Raw genomic sequence first — 14590 nt, 5'->3', positions numbered from 1 at the left:
AATGATGGATCTAATCAATCTTTGCAGCTTCACAAATTAACACTAGAATGTTGCTCTGAAACTGCATTGCTCCCCATGACACCAATACAGGGAGGCGGTTCACCAGCATTTCCTTTTCTCCCAAGCAGGTTTTGATTTCCGCCTCCCCAAGTAGATCCTACTGAAAAAAAATATAATTGTATATGTGCTGGGAGCTATGTGCAAAATTGGTAGAGGGAAGACAGGAAGAACCTTCCTAAAGTCACCATCCCAACGTTCCAGCTTCCCACAAAAGCATGTACAAGCCACAAATGCATCTTCATTATTCCATTAGAGCTGACTCTCAATTAGAAACAGGTCACCCACTCTAATTCACCCATGCCCCAGCAGCAGCAGAGGCACACAGGGAGCTGGAGTTTTGAAGCACTTCGCATCCGTTTGCAGACACTGCCCTGAGCAGACTTAATAGCTAAGATTCAAGGATGCCCGCACTCCATGACAAGCAGTGACACCAACTCCTCTTTCCTTTCTTCATTATTCCCTCTCTGTGTGTTCCTGAAATCCTACATATCTTTGCCTTGCTGTTAGACCCGCCCATCTTCTACCCATTCTTCATTACAGAAAATATCAAGAGTTAGTTGTGTACTTAATACAGAAAAATACTCTGCAGCATAGATGGGCATAATGTTCTAGAATAACCAAATAATATAAGAAACATTGAGTTAATCAAAATTGGTTTAGTATTTAATGCAACAAAATAGATTGTTTCTGAATTCGTCTGGAGGAGAAAAAAAAAAGAAAGGTGTATTTCTGACCTGCCTCAGTAGAGTGCCATGAAACTATATATGGGAACAGCCTATAGCAGAACATATAGTCAGCCTTCCAAAGACTGCTTGCAAATGACTTAAGTGTCAGCCCTTAAAAGCTGGCCTATTGAAGTCACTATAAAGTATTAGGTCCAGGTCAATAGGACTGGAGCGTAATCGTTACAGTCAAGAGGAGTCCTTCATCCTTAATGTTCATTGCCAATGTCTGCCTACCTATGTGCACCACCACAGCCTTCTGCTCTCCTGGCTTCTGTTAGTTCAGCCACTGTCTCCAGGAGTTTTAACCAAACTCATAAGACTTCTGTGGTAAGTGTGGTTTTACTTGTTCATAACTACACATATTGAAGTCTTATCAGCACAGCATTAAGGGGAGTTATTACAGCTTAAATTCTAATCCTTCCACCTATTTGTCCCCATCCTTCGATAGCCTCCAGCTTGTCCAGTTTGAGATGTCTGTGCAAAAGCACTTGCCTAGGATGTATTAGGGGACATTAGAGCCACACAAGTCCTAACATGTGATACCATGTATTTCAATAACAAAAAGTGTCATGCTGTGAGTTTTTATCTAGCCACAGGCCTTTTTCTCTATCTTACCTTTTGTCACAGAATCACAGAATGGCAGGGGTTAGAAGGGACCTCTGGAGATCATCTTGTCCAACCCCCCTGCTTCAGCAGGCACACCCAGAGCAGGGGGCACAGGACTGCATCCAGGTGGGTTTTGAATGTCTCCAGGGAAGAACAAAAAACCTTTCTAACATTTCCTCCAAATTTGATTGTTTTGACTAATACCAAACAAGTGTCATTTATCTGTTCCTGCAAAACATGCAATTTTGCATTCATAACTCTTTTTCCACCTTTGGTCTGAACCAGTTCTGTCCTGAGTATGAAAATGTATTTGATCTGTCTGGTGTGAAGCTGCAATCATGGAAACTAAGAAATATTACAAAAATTAAAAAGCAAAATTTTTACTCCCCTAGTAGCAGACATCTCTTCTATTAATATGTAAACTTTCACTTCCCTGTTAATTGCCACGTAGCATTTCAACCTCCAAACAGTTTTTTAACCGAAACAGAAAGAGGGGAACAAAAACACCCATCATTAGGATGTAAGGGCATAGTAGATAATGATCCAGAAGCTCTTTTAGTAACACCAGATGGGGAATTGCTGCACCCAGACCAATAATGTACTGTAGAACTACAGCGTCCTCATTAGAGTACTTGAAGCCAGGACACACAGGCACCAAATGATGAAGAATGCGCCCTTGTAATATGTTCCAGGGGACAATTACCCTCAATTACAGACACAAGAAATCTGATTTCCAACTACTGGATCTTGCCTTCCTTTCATCTACTACGTTACAGAGCTCCTTGGTGAAAAACGCTCTCTTCTGTACAGGATCAAGATCAAAGAGGTGCAAAGCAGATGTAATGTCACAATGAATTGTGCCAATGGAACCATTTAAAAGAATAAGGTTTATTTATTCAGGTTTTATGACATTTACAGCAGTACTGTGGTACTGATTACTACTGCCAGTAGAGCCTCAGCAGAGTCTCATGGTATTGAATCCTAGCCTGCATTTTTACAAAGGAGAAAAAAAAACCACACACACAGACACAGATTACCTGGTGATTTGATTTACAAACATTTTGACCCAAGCCAGGCTTTGGCCACACTGTTTATAGGAGGTTTTAAAGGTAGGGTGAGTAAATTATTAAAAGATGTTTTAATTCATGGTTAATAAATGATCATAGACTGTTGGAGGTCATTGGTTTGCTTAGAATTGCCAGCTCCAGAGAGCTCTGTGAGCAAGAAAGCTTGACAGCTCATCCTGCTCACTTCCCTGCAGGGCTCCCTTCAGGCAGCCTCCAGCTGAGCCCCAGGGGATCATGCTGCATTTTCTCCTGTTGAGGTTAACACACTTCCATCAGCTGATATTTTGTCAATAACTGCCTACAAAATGCCTCCTCTCAAATTTTCTATGGTGCAAATGCTAATTGTGCCACTAACATAACAGCATTAAACTACAGCTATGCTGCTTGGTTTTTGCTATGAAATGTGGCCAAAGAGCAGGACAGTCAAATCCTGCCACAAGAGAAAAGGACACCGGCAGCAAGAAATCTCCCTGGCATTGCCTCAGCCACAGCCAAACAGAAAGAATTCAGTTGTGGACCAAAGTCTTTATTTATGGAGAAATGAAAGCTGCCATCCCAATGTTATCTCCTTAAAAATCTCCCAACCCCTTCCGTGCAATGCTGGTATTTGATAACTAAAGGAAAATCAGTTCTGCTTTTGTGTGCATGTGTAAGAAAATACATGGAAGTTCCTTGCTGAGCTGAAAAAACTTAACTTTGAAGATAAATTTTATAGGGCTGAGCTGAAGCTCTGGTCAGCCAGCATTTTAAGTGATTACCCTGTATTTGGGAAGGTGCCATATACTCCTGCATTGCTTTTATGCTCCCTGGGCATCCAGTTGCAGTCAGTACTGCACACAGGCCATCAAGCTGGGTGCTCTGAACCACAGGTTCTGATGTAACTGCAGAACTGCTTGCTGCTGACGGATAGCGAATGTCTTATACTGGAGCAAATCACAGGCTTTCTTTTTTTTGTCCTGTATCTCATTTCTGACAGTGGTGAGAAACCGGTGACTTCAGAGAATGTGCAAGAAACCTTACTGCAACAGGCAGTTACAACAAATTTGCAATTACTGAACCAAGAAGCACCAGTCTGAAGGTTATGACATGGGAAGAATGTTCCACAACTGCTCGAGTTTGGCACTGGACAGTACAACCTACTGTATCTACTATTTCTCTACTTCTATAAAAGAAATCATAGGAATAGCTTTACTATTTCTGAGAACTTGGATCAAAGTCCTGGCTTTTTCAGCTGTAAAGTATATGATCAAACAGTGTCCTGAATATCAGCTTAACTTGATCTTGAGACTGAAACATATCACTCGTAAATCTTTGATTTCTTAGACATTATTTGTAAGGAAATTAAGGGCCTAATGAGTCATAACACGTAAGTATGAAGTGGAAATGTGACAATAATCTATCAGGTTTTTAAATAGTGCAAGTAAAAGTCACTGCAGTGCTCTAAAGGGACCCACAGGAGTTTATTGCTTTACAGGTAATTCTTTTAAATATTAACCCTCGTTACTTCGACTCTGTAAAACACTGGCACCTAAACACTCCTTTCCAACTAGCAGCCAATTCTGTATGGTACATTATTTTTTTTATTCAGGTAAGCGAGGCCATGACCCCAGCCACAGATCCACCATCGGTAAGAGCAGGCATAGGTTGGCACAGCCCTGGACACACTCACTCCTTGCATCTGCACCATCCCCTCCATTGTTCCAGCAGCTGTGCAGCCCCACAGGGAGCTAACTCGGGGGGCTGACACAGCTCACCAACACTCCAGCAAAAGACAGGGTTTACTCTGACTTTGCTCAGTGCCCTGAGCCAGTTTCCTCAAGAGATTTGGCTGTGCAAGCTCAGGAGCATGCAGCTGGAGGCAGCAGAAAGGCACTAACTCTTCCAGCAGCTTATGTCTGTGTGTAGCGGGACAAAGAAACCCCGGACTTAGCCATCCTGCTCATAGAGCTGTTGCAGAACACAAGAGTCAACCCTAGTGTGGCAATGCAGCACCAAGCACTGGCATTGCAGAGGGTGTAACTGGCGCTTCAGGAGCCTGGCATGCTGACCTCCCTTCCATCTCTTCCAGAGAGAGGCCTGAAGTGCCACATCCAAAAGACACAGGGCTGGTCCCTCACTGCATGATCAACACCGGCTAACTATCAGTAAGTCCTCACGTGTAGGCTTATGTCTCACAACCCCTCCCACAGCTTCTAGGACTAGGCAAGAGATCTACCTTGCTCTCATCAGCAAGAACCTGCACTGACTGAGTGTCATCTGGTCATAAATCTTTATTCTGCGTCAGGAGAAAAACCTGAGTGGCTGTCAGCAAACTCTTAGAATTGCTTTCTATCAAAATAATTAGAGTTCATCTCAAGAGCTGGCACTGGGTAGTACCAGCCAATTTTCTTTGCTTCCTGGAAATGTTATTCATGATGCAGCATGCTCTTCTCTGTACTGCAGAGAGAAAATAGATATTGGAAAGCTTTTTCAAGCTTAAATAGCTTCCATGTCTATCCTATAAATCTCATTTCAGGAACAGGTCCAAAACTGTAATAAAAGCAACAGTTCAAAAAGAGAGATCAAGTTCTTACCTGCACACTTGTGAGGGTTGTGTATTGGTAGGCTTTTACAATCATGTAATTGGCTTCAACATCAGCCAGTCCCAAAAAAATATACTTCCACCACCTCTGTTTCAAGATTTGCCAAAGACTGTCACTGCCTGTTTAGAAAAAAGCAGCAATCAATATGTGTCTCTTTCCAACCAAATGTTGCACAGGAATCTTACTTTTTAGAAGCATAAATAATACAGAGATGTTCCATTTCGTTTGTCCCTGCTTAAGAAAGATACAATAGCAGCAAAATGCAGCCTGGGAGGAAACAATGCAAATGGTGAAAAGCACAGAAATTGTTCCACATGAGGAAAAACCCCACAAGGCCAAAGAGCTGTTTGAAGAGTAAATTAATAAGAATAGCCTCTGGCAAAGAAGCTTGTTACAACAAAGCTTATTTTCCCTAATATAACATAGGACTTGAAACCAAAGAGCACATAATTTTAAACAGATATGAAATGAAATCAAATGCACATTTAACCTGTTATTTTCCATGTGTTATTACAAGGCAGGAATTTCAGCAGGAACTTTAAAAAACTAGGGTGATTATTAAGTTCTTTAGTTTCAAAATCTGAAAGGAAATGTAGAAGTAAAAAAATAATTATGAACCAAAATCTCCCATCCCATACTACACATACCAGTCCTAAGTGCCAGCATTGTTGTATAAACTAGAAGAAGCAAAGAATAGTTGATGAAACTTTGAAACATTGGAGTATTCACTTGGTATTGTTCTGCTAGGTACTGGCTTGTAACAGCAGTCCCACAGATAAACAAGGAGAGCATCTGCCCCAGAATTATCGTTTTCAAAATATGCCTGTGAATAAAAAAGACAACACAGTAAGCTTAAACATTCACATTTTAAAAAAAATATTTGCTAGTTGTACAGGAAAAATGCCCTTTCTTGGACTGACACTTTATTCTTTTTCTACTCCCTATCAACGTTGCTCTGATTTACCTGTAAGCAGGGTTTTGTCTACACAGATGATCTAGTCTAACCTCATGACAGCCATATAAGAAGTGAAGGCAGCTGAAACTACCAGTGATGAAGACTAAAGTAATTTGAAAGGATCTTCAAGCAGATTGCTTGGGCAGCCTCAAACCAATGGCAGGATCTATTCTCATTAAGAGAGGTTTTGATGCACACGGCCAGAGTTAAATCCTTTATCCTCTACTGAATTCCGTTCTGATTTTGGTCTATAGAAATCTGCAACATGGAGATAAGGCACGACTGCCTTCAGTCTCTTCTGAGACCTGAGTCTCTGAAAGTGACCTGAGACCCTTCAGTTGAGCAGTGCTAAGGAAATACAAAAACATTAACCATAGAATCATAAAACAGCCCAGGTCGGAAGAATCTAGAAAGATCATCTGGTCCAACCTTTCATGGGAAAGGGAGCCTGGATGAGATTATCTAGCACCCTGTCCAGTCACGTCTTGAAAACCTCTAGCAATTGGGACTGCACCACGTCCCTGGGGAGGTTGTTCCGGTGATTGGTTGTTCTCACTGTAAAAAAAATTCTTTCTTACAATAAGAATTGTTATAATTAATACTTATTGCGGCTTTTTTTTCTGCTATACTCCATCATATCCTGCTGTAATTGAGGACAGAATTAAGGACACATTCTGAAAGACCATGCTGGTTTTTACAACTCCTTTTAAGTCCAGCCAACGGGGGGCGGGGGGAGGGGGGAAGCTTATACTCTTTTAGTAGCAATTCTTCACCTAATATAAAGTGAACTATTCCAGATGTTCCTAGACAAACAGGAGTATGCACAGATTTCAGTGTAACTTTTGGCTTGCTGTTTTTCCTGCCAGTGGAGCTATGCAGATTTGTACCACCCCAGCCTCTGCCTGCATACTCAGCATATATTGTGAGAGGGGCTGAGTGCTGTCCTGTCTGTACGAGTCTGCAAAGTTCACATCTAATTTGTTTACTCTGGAGACTACTGACGAGAATTTAACCATCTGCACAACCGATTCATTTCTTCCTACTCAAAGTAATCAAGCAAGGGAAGAAAGCATCCCGTTAGGATTCTGCACCTGCCCTGTGCCCACACTTCTCCCCGATGATTTCTGGCAGGGCACTCACACGCCAGACACACCACATGATAGTAACACCGATTGTTTTCCCAAGGTGGGTGCCTTTAACACAGTAAATCCAGCTCACCCAGCTACACTGTGCAATCCAGCTGTCAGGCAATGAGAAGGGTGTGTTCAGGGATACTAAAGCCAACGCAATCATACAGTGAATCCCTCCTTTCGGAAGGGACACACCTTTTTGCACAGATTCTAATTCAGTTGCATGAATCTTGTTTTCAATTCAGCCTGACACCAAAGATCTTCTGACTTCAAAAATGCTTCTAGGCACATTTTTCTCTCCAAGTCCATTTTCATGAGACAGCAAATCTCTGCAAAGTCCAGCCATGCTGCACTTCCAAGAGACTTGAGCCCCACATTTTGCTGTGACTTGCCTTGCCCATCCTAGCAACGATGCATATCCACATTGTAAGTATTCATATATCGTGTGACAATCTTGTAAGGTCCTATACAGCCTCGTGTGAATAACACTTCCTGGTGCGTGGAAGAATGAACGTTCTCATTTCTAGCATTTTGAATGCTGAAGTAAGCAACTGAGACCATGTTTCAGCTAGAAATTTATCGTGGCTACTTTGTAGCACAGCATTAACAGTAAACAATCACACACATATATGTACTTGTATGAAAAAAAAAAAAAGGAAAAAACCCTCTGAGGCTACCTCACTTCTGTTATACTGAATTTCTTTTTATTCTGGTCAAAGATCTGACTACACTATTCGGTGAACAAATCAGTGATCATGACACATTCTGGCTAATTATTCTGACTGATGCAGAAATGTCTTTTACATTCATCTAAAGAATTAATTAAATCGGGTGCCATTAAGAAGAACATAACATAGGTTAGCTAAACTTTCTGGATGAGACTACCTCTGCTCTCAAGCAGGCATGGACAATGGTTCCAGCTCACCCTTTGCCAGCCCTGTGAACTCTGGCTCCTTTGTAGGAGGTAATACAACAGAAGACCCATTGAAATTTCAAGGAAGAAGAAATGCGGTGAACAACACACAAAAAATGCAGTTTCAGGCATTTAAAAAATACATCTGTAACTGGGCAAAAACACTGCAAGTTTACTGGAGCAAAGCTGTGAAGCCTGCGTAGTCCACAAAATGAATTGCGCCCATCAATACATTACCAGGAGACGTTAAAGCTGCCTTGGCTGGTAGAAGCTTTGGATGCAAACTCCCCTTCGCCCATCTCCTAGGTGGTACCACAGAGACAGGCAGAAGCACAGGCAATACTCCACAAGCATCTGGCTTCTTTAACACAGACTTCTGCAGGGCAAGGTTTTAAACATTTTCCCCAGGATATGATATGCAAGGAGTAGCTTTGCTTCTCCTGAGCTATGGTACCCTCTCTATAGCATAGGCCTGGACTCTACATGCACCAGGAAACTGCACAGCGACCATGTTCCAGTGAGAAGGTAAAGGGGGAAAACCTGCTGCCATGAAATTTGCTAATGATTGATCAGCTTCAACTATCATTCAACTATCTAAAAACAAGACCTGGCTGCCCTCTTGCAGTGGAATAACACCACTAAGCTGATCCTCAGCTTTTCTAATAACTAAGTTTCTCCAGTTTAAAGTACCTAGGGAATTATCTCTTTGCATATGGGAAGAGATGCAGGTCCAGAACCTATAATACTGTTTCCTTGGTGGTTTCTGGACCAACAATCATTGCTATTTAGTTAATGTATATCTAGGCAGTCCTACAGCATTTACTTCCTCAGTACCACAGGCATCTGACAAGACAAGCAGTCTTCATCCTCCTTCACGCCCTTCTTTATTTTTCTGTATTTTAATTCAGGTATTGGTTTTTTTCTTCCCTCTACTGAAGAGACTCAAAATGTTAAGATCAAAAGAGCCAAATAAAGTCACTGTTCACTGACAGCAGAAGGCTGCCCCTAAAAATGCCCCTGTGAATCCCAAAACACTACATTTCTGGCAACTTCCTTGGGCGTGTGTGTAAAATAACAGCCCCTTGCCCTGACCCCCCCGCCCCCACACACACCAGATGCAAGCCCCAGGAGGGGGCACCAACAGTTTCCCCTCACACCACCTGCCAAGGTGTCAAAATTAATTTCTTCAAATTGCAAAGGTGATGCCATGTTCCCAGTGCAATGCACTGCACTCAAGGTGATTTCAGCAGAGTAAGAGGACCCTTGTTAAACGTGGGCTCAAGAGCCGTATCATTTCGGTGCCCACTACATTCCCAAAGCAAATGAAAAAAACCCTGCTTTACCCTCTGTAAAACTTGAGAGTAAACTTTAAATCTATTGGTTTCATTTTGCAAGACAATTTCTTGTAAGAAAAATGCTTCAAAGATGTAAGTTTGCATTCATTCTGGTATTGACATGAGCATCAACAACTGGTTTTATTAATAATCTATCATTTTTTAAAAATATATTCATTATTAACTTTTCCACGCCAGAACTTGATCCTCTCTGCTCTTTTTTTAATGCATTGGGAAGTACTTAATCACTTTGGACTCTCAGATGATGCAAGGTAAGTGGTCTAACATGTCCTTTTAGTTTTATAGTTTGGGATGGTTTTTTGGTTTGTTTTTTATTTTTTTAACTGCTTGGTATCTGGATAATAAGTAATTACACCTCCTCTCCCTTCAGACACCATATCATAGCTAGCTGTATCTGCATCTATGAGCAAAACTAGGAGTCATTTTGGGATTTTTTAGAACATGAAAGTTGACCAGAAATTGGTGTCAAGCTAACATTGACAATGTGAAGCTCTTAACACCATTAGAAAGTCAGACTGGCTTTCTTTGGCTCCATGTGAAAAGCAGAAGAAAAATACCCCAAGATACTAAAATACAATCAGAGTCTGTATCTGAGGAAGTTAGAAAATCTAATAAGCCCACAGTTAACAATTTTATTGGCTATTAGTTTAATAAATCCTATAATTTTAATATGATTTTTTCATTAAAATAAATACAGCATTCCAAAAACTAAATTTATTTATGCCACCAGTTAAACACTAACAGGAAACACCTGGCAACACTCTTCAAGGGAAGTTTACTTGCACTTCAGCTTGAACTACTGAACCCTTCCTGGATGGGGGGAAGAGACTGTATCACAGAATGGTAGGGGTTGGAAGGGACCTCTGGAGATCATCTCATCCAACCCCCCTGCTTCAGCAGGGACACCTAGAGCAGGGGGCACAGGAATGCATCCAGGTGGGGTTTGAATGTCTCCAGGGAAGGAGACTCCACAGCCTCCCTGGGCAGCCTGTTCCACTGCTCTGGCACCCTCACAGGAAAGAGGGTTTTTCTCATATTCAGATGGAACTTCCTGTGTTCCAGCTTGTGCCCATTGCCCCTTGTCCTGTCCTTGGGCACCACTGAAAAGAGCCTAGTCCCATCGCCCTGACACCCACCCTTTAGATATTTATAGATATTGATGAAATCCCCCCTCAGTCTTCTCTTCTCCAGGCTAAACAAACCCAAGTCTCTCAGCCTTTCCTCAGAAGGGAGATGCTCCAGTCCCCTGATCATCTTGGGAGCTCTCTGCTGGACCTGTCAGTTGACTAATCTCACATTTTCATGTGAGCAGTTAAAGGAAAATGCAGGTTCAGAGTGAAGCCATACTCCAACATGATTAGCAGATAGCACAGGACAGGAAAAAGGTATTTTTAAGAGCTAACATTTTCAGGAGTTAGCGTTTCAATGTTCTGCTTTGAAACTGAGGTCAATTTCATTTGTAAAAGGTACAAAGCATAGAAGAAAAATTTGTTTTGTTGCAAGAACCAGAAAGCATACTTTCTACTGGTTTTACTCAAAAAAGTCTAGTTCATTGCACACAAGTATTAAACCTTCCTATGACTCAGAAAGGCCTCTGGGAAAGCTGAAGTAGCAGAGCCTCCAGCCACCTGGGGAAAAGTAAAAAAAAAAAGAAAACAAAAAAAATCAATTCAGTATCTCAGACAACACTTAGCAAAAGTCAGTGAGAACTCTTCATTTTCTTTCAGGTCCCATCAATAGGCTGGCCTAATATAGCCCTCTGGCAACATTTTGGCAAAACTGCTAGCACAGGTGAGGTTACTGAACAGTTCAACGAGGTCCTATCTTGTCTTTTTGGGCACTCCTGACAGGCAGGAAGAAAGAAAAGAGGAAAACTTATAACCAAAAGAGAAAGGCAGGCTTTGCCCTCTGGAATAAGTCTCAGCTTGGCCAACACACACAGCACACGCAGCCCAGTCGTGAGACATAGGCTTACGAGCGTGAAAGAGACAGGAGAGTCAGCACCTCCTGTTTGTCAGCCAAGGATGTCTGATGCAATCGTTATTAGGAACCAAATCTAGAGCCCCCAAAAAGCCTTTTAAACAGGAATTTTTTTTCCCCAGATGGAAAATGAAGCTGGAACTAAATGGCAGCTCTTGCAGGCTGGAAGTCGGAGGAGGTTGTTCTGCTCTCACTAAAGGCAGCACTTGGCAAGTACCAGCTTTGGGACGCATGCAATGCCTGCACAGCTTGGCAGAGTCTTTACCCCAGGTTTTCCATGCTTAACCAGTGCTCGCATTTTAAGTGATATACTTGAACAGGTCTCTGTCCTAAGCTGATTCAAATAAGGAGGGAAAGGGGATATTGCTCTTTCTGGACTCCACCTTCTTGTCTCAGCTATTTTGTTCTGTTATGGCCTCTGACCACCACCACTCCCCGACCTGCTCTTTGCAATAATGTTGATAAAAGAGTACAGAACAAAGTACAGAAAAAATAGGAAAACAGAAAAATCTTAAACCAGAATTACTAAAAAAAAAATATCAAGTACCCGTGTGCGTATGTAAGAATACACTCTCGGTTTAACAAAACCAAATACACCACTCGCTAATTCCACGCTTATCTCGGCTGAAGCGACCCTTCCCTCTCCCACGCAAGGGCAGTTCCAGGCGGTAGCTCGGCTGTGCTGCCGCAGCGGCCCCGGTCCCGGAGCGCCCCGCTCACCCACCCCTCCACCGGCAGGACCCCGCCTCTCCCGGCTGCTGCCCGCACCCCGCCGGCCCCACGGCCTGCGGGCGGTGCTCAGCCCCTCGTAACCGCGGGCCCGTACCGAGGCCAGCGTGTCCCCCCCTCCCCCGGCGGCGGGGGCTCCGGGCCGGGGCCACGCGGCTCCTCCCGGCGGCACGGACGAGCCACCGCATCCTGACGGCGTTACCGAGCACGGAAGGACTGTTCGCCGCTTCCCCCCGTCCCTCCCTCGGCGGGGCGGCCGGCGCCGCCCGGCTCCACGTGTCGGCCGGGACTCACCATGTGCAGAGCCGGGCCCCCAGCAGCGCCAGCAGCCGGCGCGGAGGGGCGGCGGCAGCCCCGGGAGGCGCCTCGGGCCCGGGCCCGGCCGCCGCCGGAGCAGCGGGAGCAGCAGCGGGAGGAGCGGGCGGCGGCGCCCCGGCAGCAGCCGCCTCCATGCCGCGGCGCTGCCCGGCCCTGCGCCCCGGCGGGAGGGAGGCAGGCAGGCAGGGCGGGAAGGCGCTGCGGCGGCGGGGCGACGCAACAGAGCTCGGCCGGGGGCGGCCAAGCCGAGCTTTGTGCCCGCCGAGGGGCCGCCCCCAGGAGGGGCATGGCTGGGCCGGGGCGGGGGGGACGGAGCTCCTGTTGCCCGCCCCGGGATGCTCCTCGTGTTCCGCCCCCTCGGCGAGCCCCAGCCCCGCTCCGCAGGTTGCCTTCCGCGGGCGGGGTGCGGGTGAGAGCGGCGCGGAGCAGGGCAGCAGCGAAGGGCTGCTCCACAAGCGCCAAGGCCAAGCTGATGTTCCTGCGCTCCCGCTCAGGGAACCTGCGGGGCTTCTCGGCGGCAGCAGCCCCCGCCGGGTGCCCTGCGGAGGGGCCCTGCAGGGCCGCTTCGGTCCCAGCCCCGCCGCAGGCTGCGACCCCCGGGACGTGTGGAGGCCTGACTGTGGCTGGCCTCATGTGCAGGCGTTTCAAGTCTCACCTTTCTTCCAGTTACATGAGTTACTCTAAACCCTTAAATTTTAATTTCTCCAAGCTTAGTGCACAGCCTTGAGCTCCTCTATTTCTAAGGCTTCAACTCCCACCTTTCTGCTGACAGTTCCCATGCCGAAGGATTTACCTCGACCTCTTTGTCTTCACCCACATCTCAGCTGAACTCACCTGCAGAACCTGCTGGCATTTTGCATACCCTGGTGGGTCTTTTAATGACTCTCACTTGTAATGATGCTGTGAGAAACCATAAACTAGAGTATTGTTTATTAAGACTTATGCCGAGATTGTAAGAAACTATAAATTAGGATACTGCTTACTAAGACTTATGTCGAGATTGTGAGAAACTATAAATTAGGATATTGCTTATTAAGACTTATGCCGAGATTGTGAGAAACTATAAATTAGGATACTGCTTACTAAGACTTATGTCGAGATTGTGAGAAACTATAAATTAAGGTACTGCTTATTAAGACTTAGGTTGAGGTCAAGGTAGGGGTCATGCGAAGAATACCTCCCAAACCACCAGATGTCCAGACTAACGAACAGAGATAAGAAACTGAAGCATGAGAAGAATACCTCCCACTATTCCTTTGAACATGGAAGAAAAAAATGTATAAAAAGAGACTGTTCGAACTACTCAATACGGCAGTTGGCGGAGCGCAGACTCCCCTGCCGTCCAGCGCTGTATTTGCTCATATTCTACTTGCTATAATTAATAAAATTCTAATTGGATTCTGATCCATTGTGGTCTCAATTTATGACAATGCTCTTTCTGTGTCGTCGGTGGTGGAATCAAGCCCCAGAGGTGCTCCCTGGAAGAGCAATCTCCTGCCCTCATTGGTGCAAATGACTGTCGCTGTCCTGGCTGTGCCAGCATCCTTTCTGCCACGAGACACTGCTCTCTACCCTCACCTGTTACCCACAGAGCACTATGGTTTGAATTTTCTCCACCAAACACCACAAAGGGTTTATTTCAGACATGTTTTTCCCTATCAGAGTTCTCTCATTCAGGCTATGTTTATCTCTCTTTGCAATTACCCAGACTTATCCTTGAGGGATGTGATTTGGGAGCATAGAAGAGGCATTACTCTGCCATTTTCAGGTGATCTTTATAACTTCATGTGGCTGCCAGTTCTTTTCAGCAGAAATGCGAATTTTAGGCTCCCACTTCACAAGGACCAGGCCCTAACCACTGAGGTATTGGCTACATTGGAGAGGATTGGTCTCCAAATCCCCTCTTTGACTCTGCTGTCATGTAATATTAAAGCTGTAGGTTAATATGAGAGAAAGGTCATATAATTCTGTGTCTTAAAAAAGCATTCACAAATATACTTGTATATTTATATATACACATACCCATCCCTATATTATGTTGAGATTTTATGTGTTTTTCCTTCACTTGTGTAACAGAATAGCTTATCGATTTTTTTATTTCAAATTCTTAATCAAATAAAAATCCTGCCTTGACTCCTGCAAGAAATCAGTCTGTCAAGATTAGTTTCAG

General features: G+C 44.4%; 1 protein-coding gene across 4 annotated transcripts in view; it reads right to left on the bottom strand.

Annotated features, from left to right (window-relative positions):
• Positions 1-12692, bottom strand: part of SLC35F2 (solute carrier family 35 member F2) — a 46412-nt gene extending 33720 nt beyond the window's left edge. For all 4 annotated transcript variants that reach the window (XM_064441258.1, XM_064441255.1, XM_064441257.1 and 1 more), the window contains exons 1-3: positions 12397-12692; positions 5688-5863; positions 5032-5159 (exon numbers count right to left, since the gene is read on the bottom strand). In XM_064441258.1, coding sequence (XP_064297328.1) covers positions 5032-5159; positions 5688-5863; positions 12397-12554 — 462 coding nt within the window. In that variant the 5' untranslated portion in view covers positions 12555-12692. The remainder of the gene's footprint in view (positions 1-5031; positions 5160-5687; positions 5864-12396) is intronic.
• Positions 12693-14590: the final 1898 nt, after the last annotated feature.

This window comes from Phalacrocorax carbo, chromosome 1 (assembly GCF_963921805.1).
Source record: "Phalacrocorax carbo chromosome 1, bPhaCar2.1, whole genome shotgun sequence".
NCBI classification, from domain to species: domain Eukaryota; kingdom Metazoa; phylum Chordata; class Aves; order Suliformes; family Phalacrocoracidae; genus Phalacrocorax; species Phalacrocorax carbo.
Note: the sequence above shows the minus strand (reverse complement) of the source record. Positions and strands in the feature narration are given on the sequence as shown.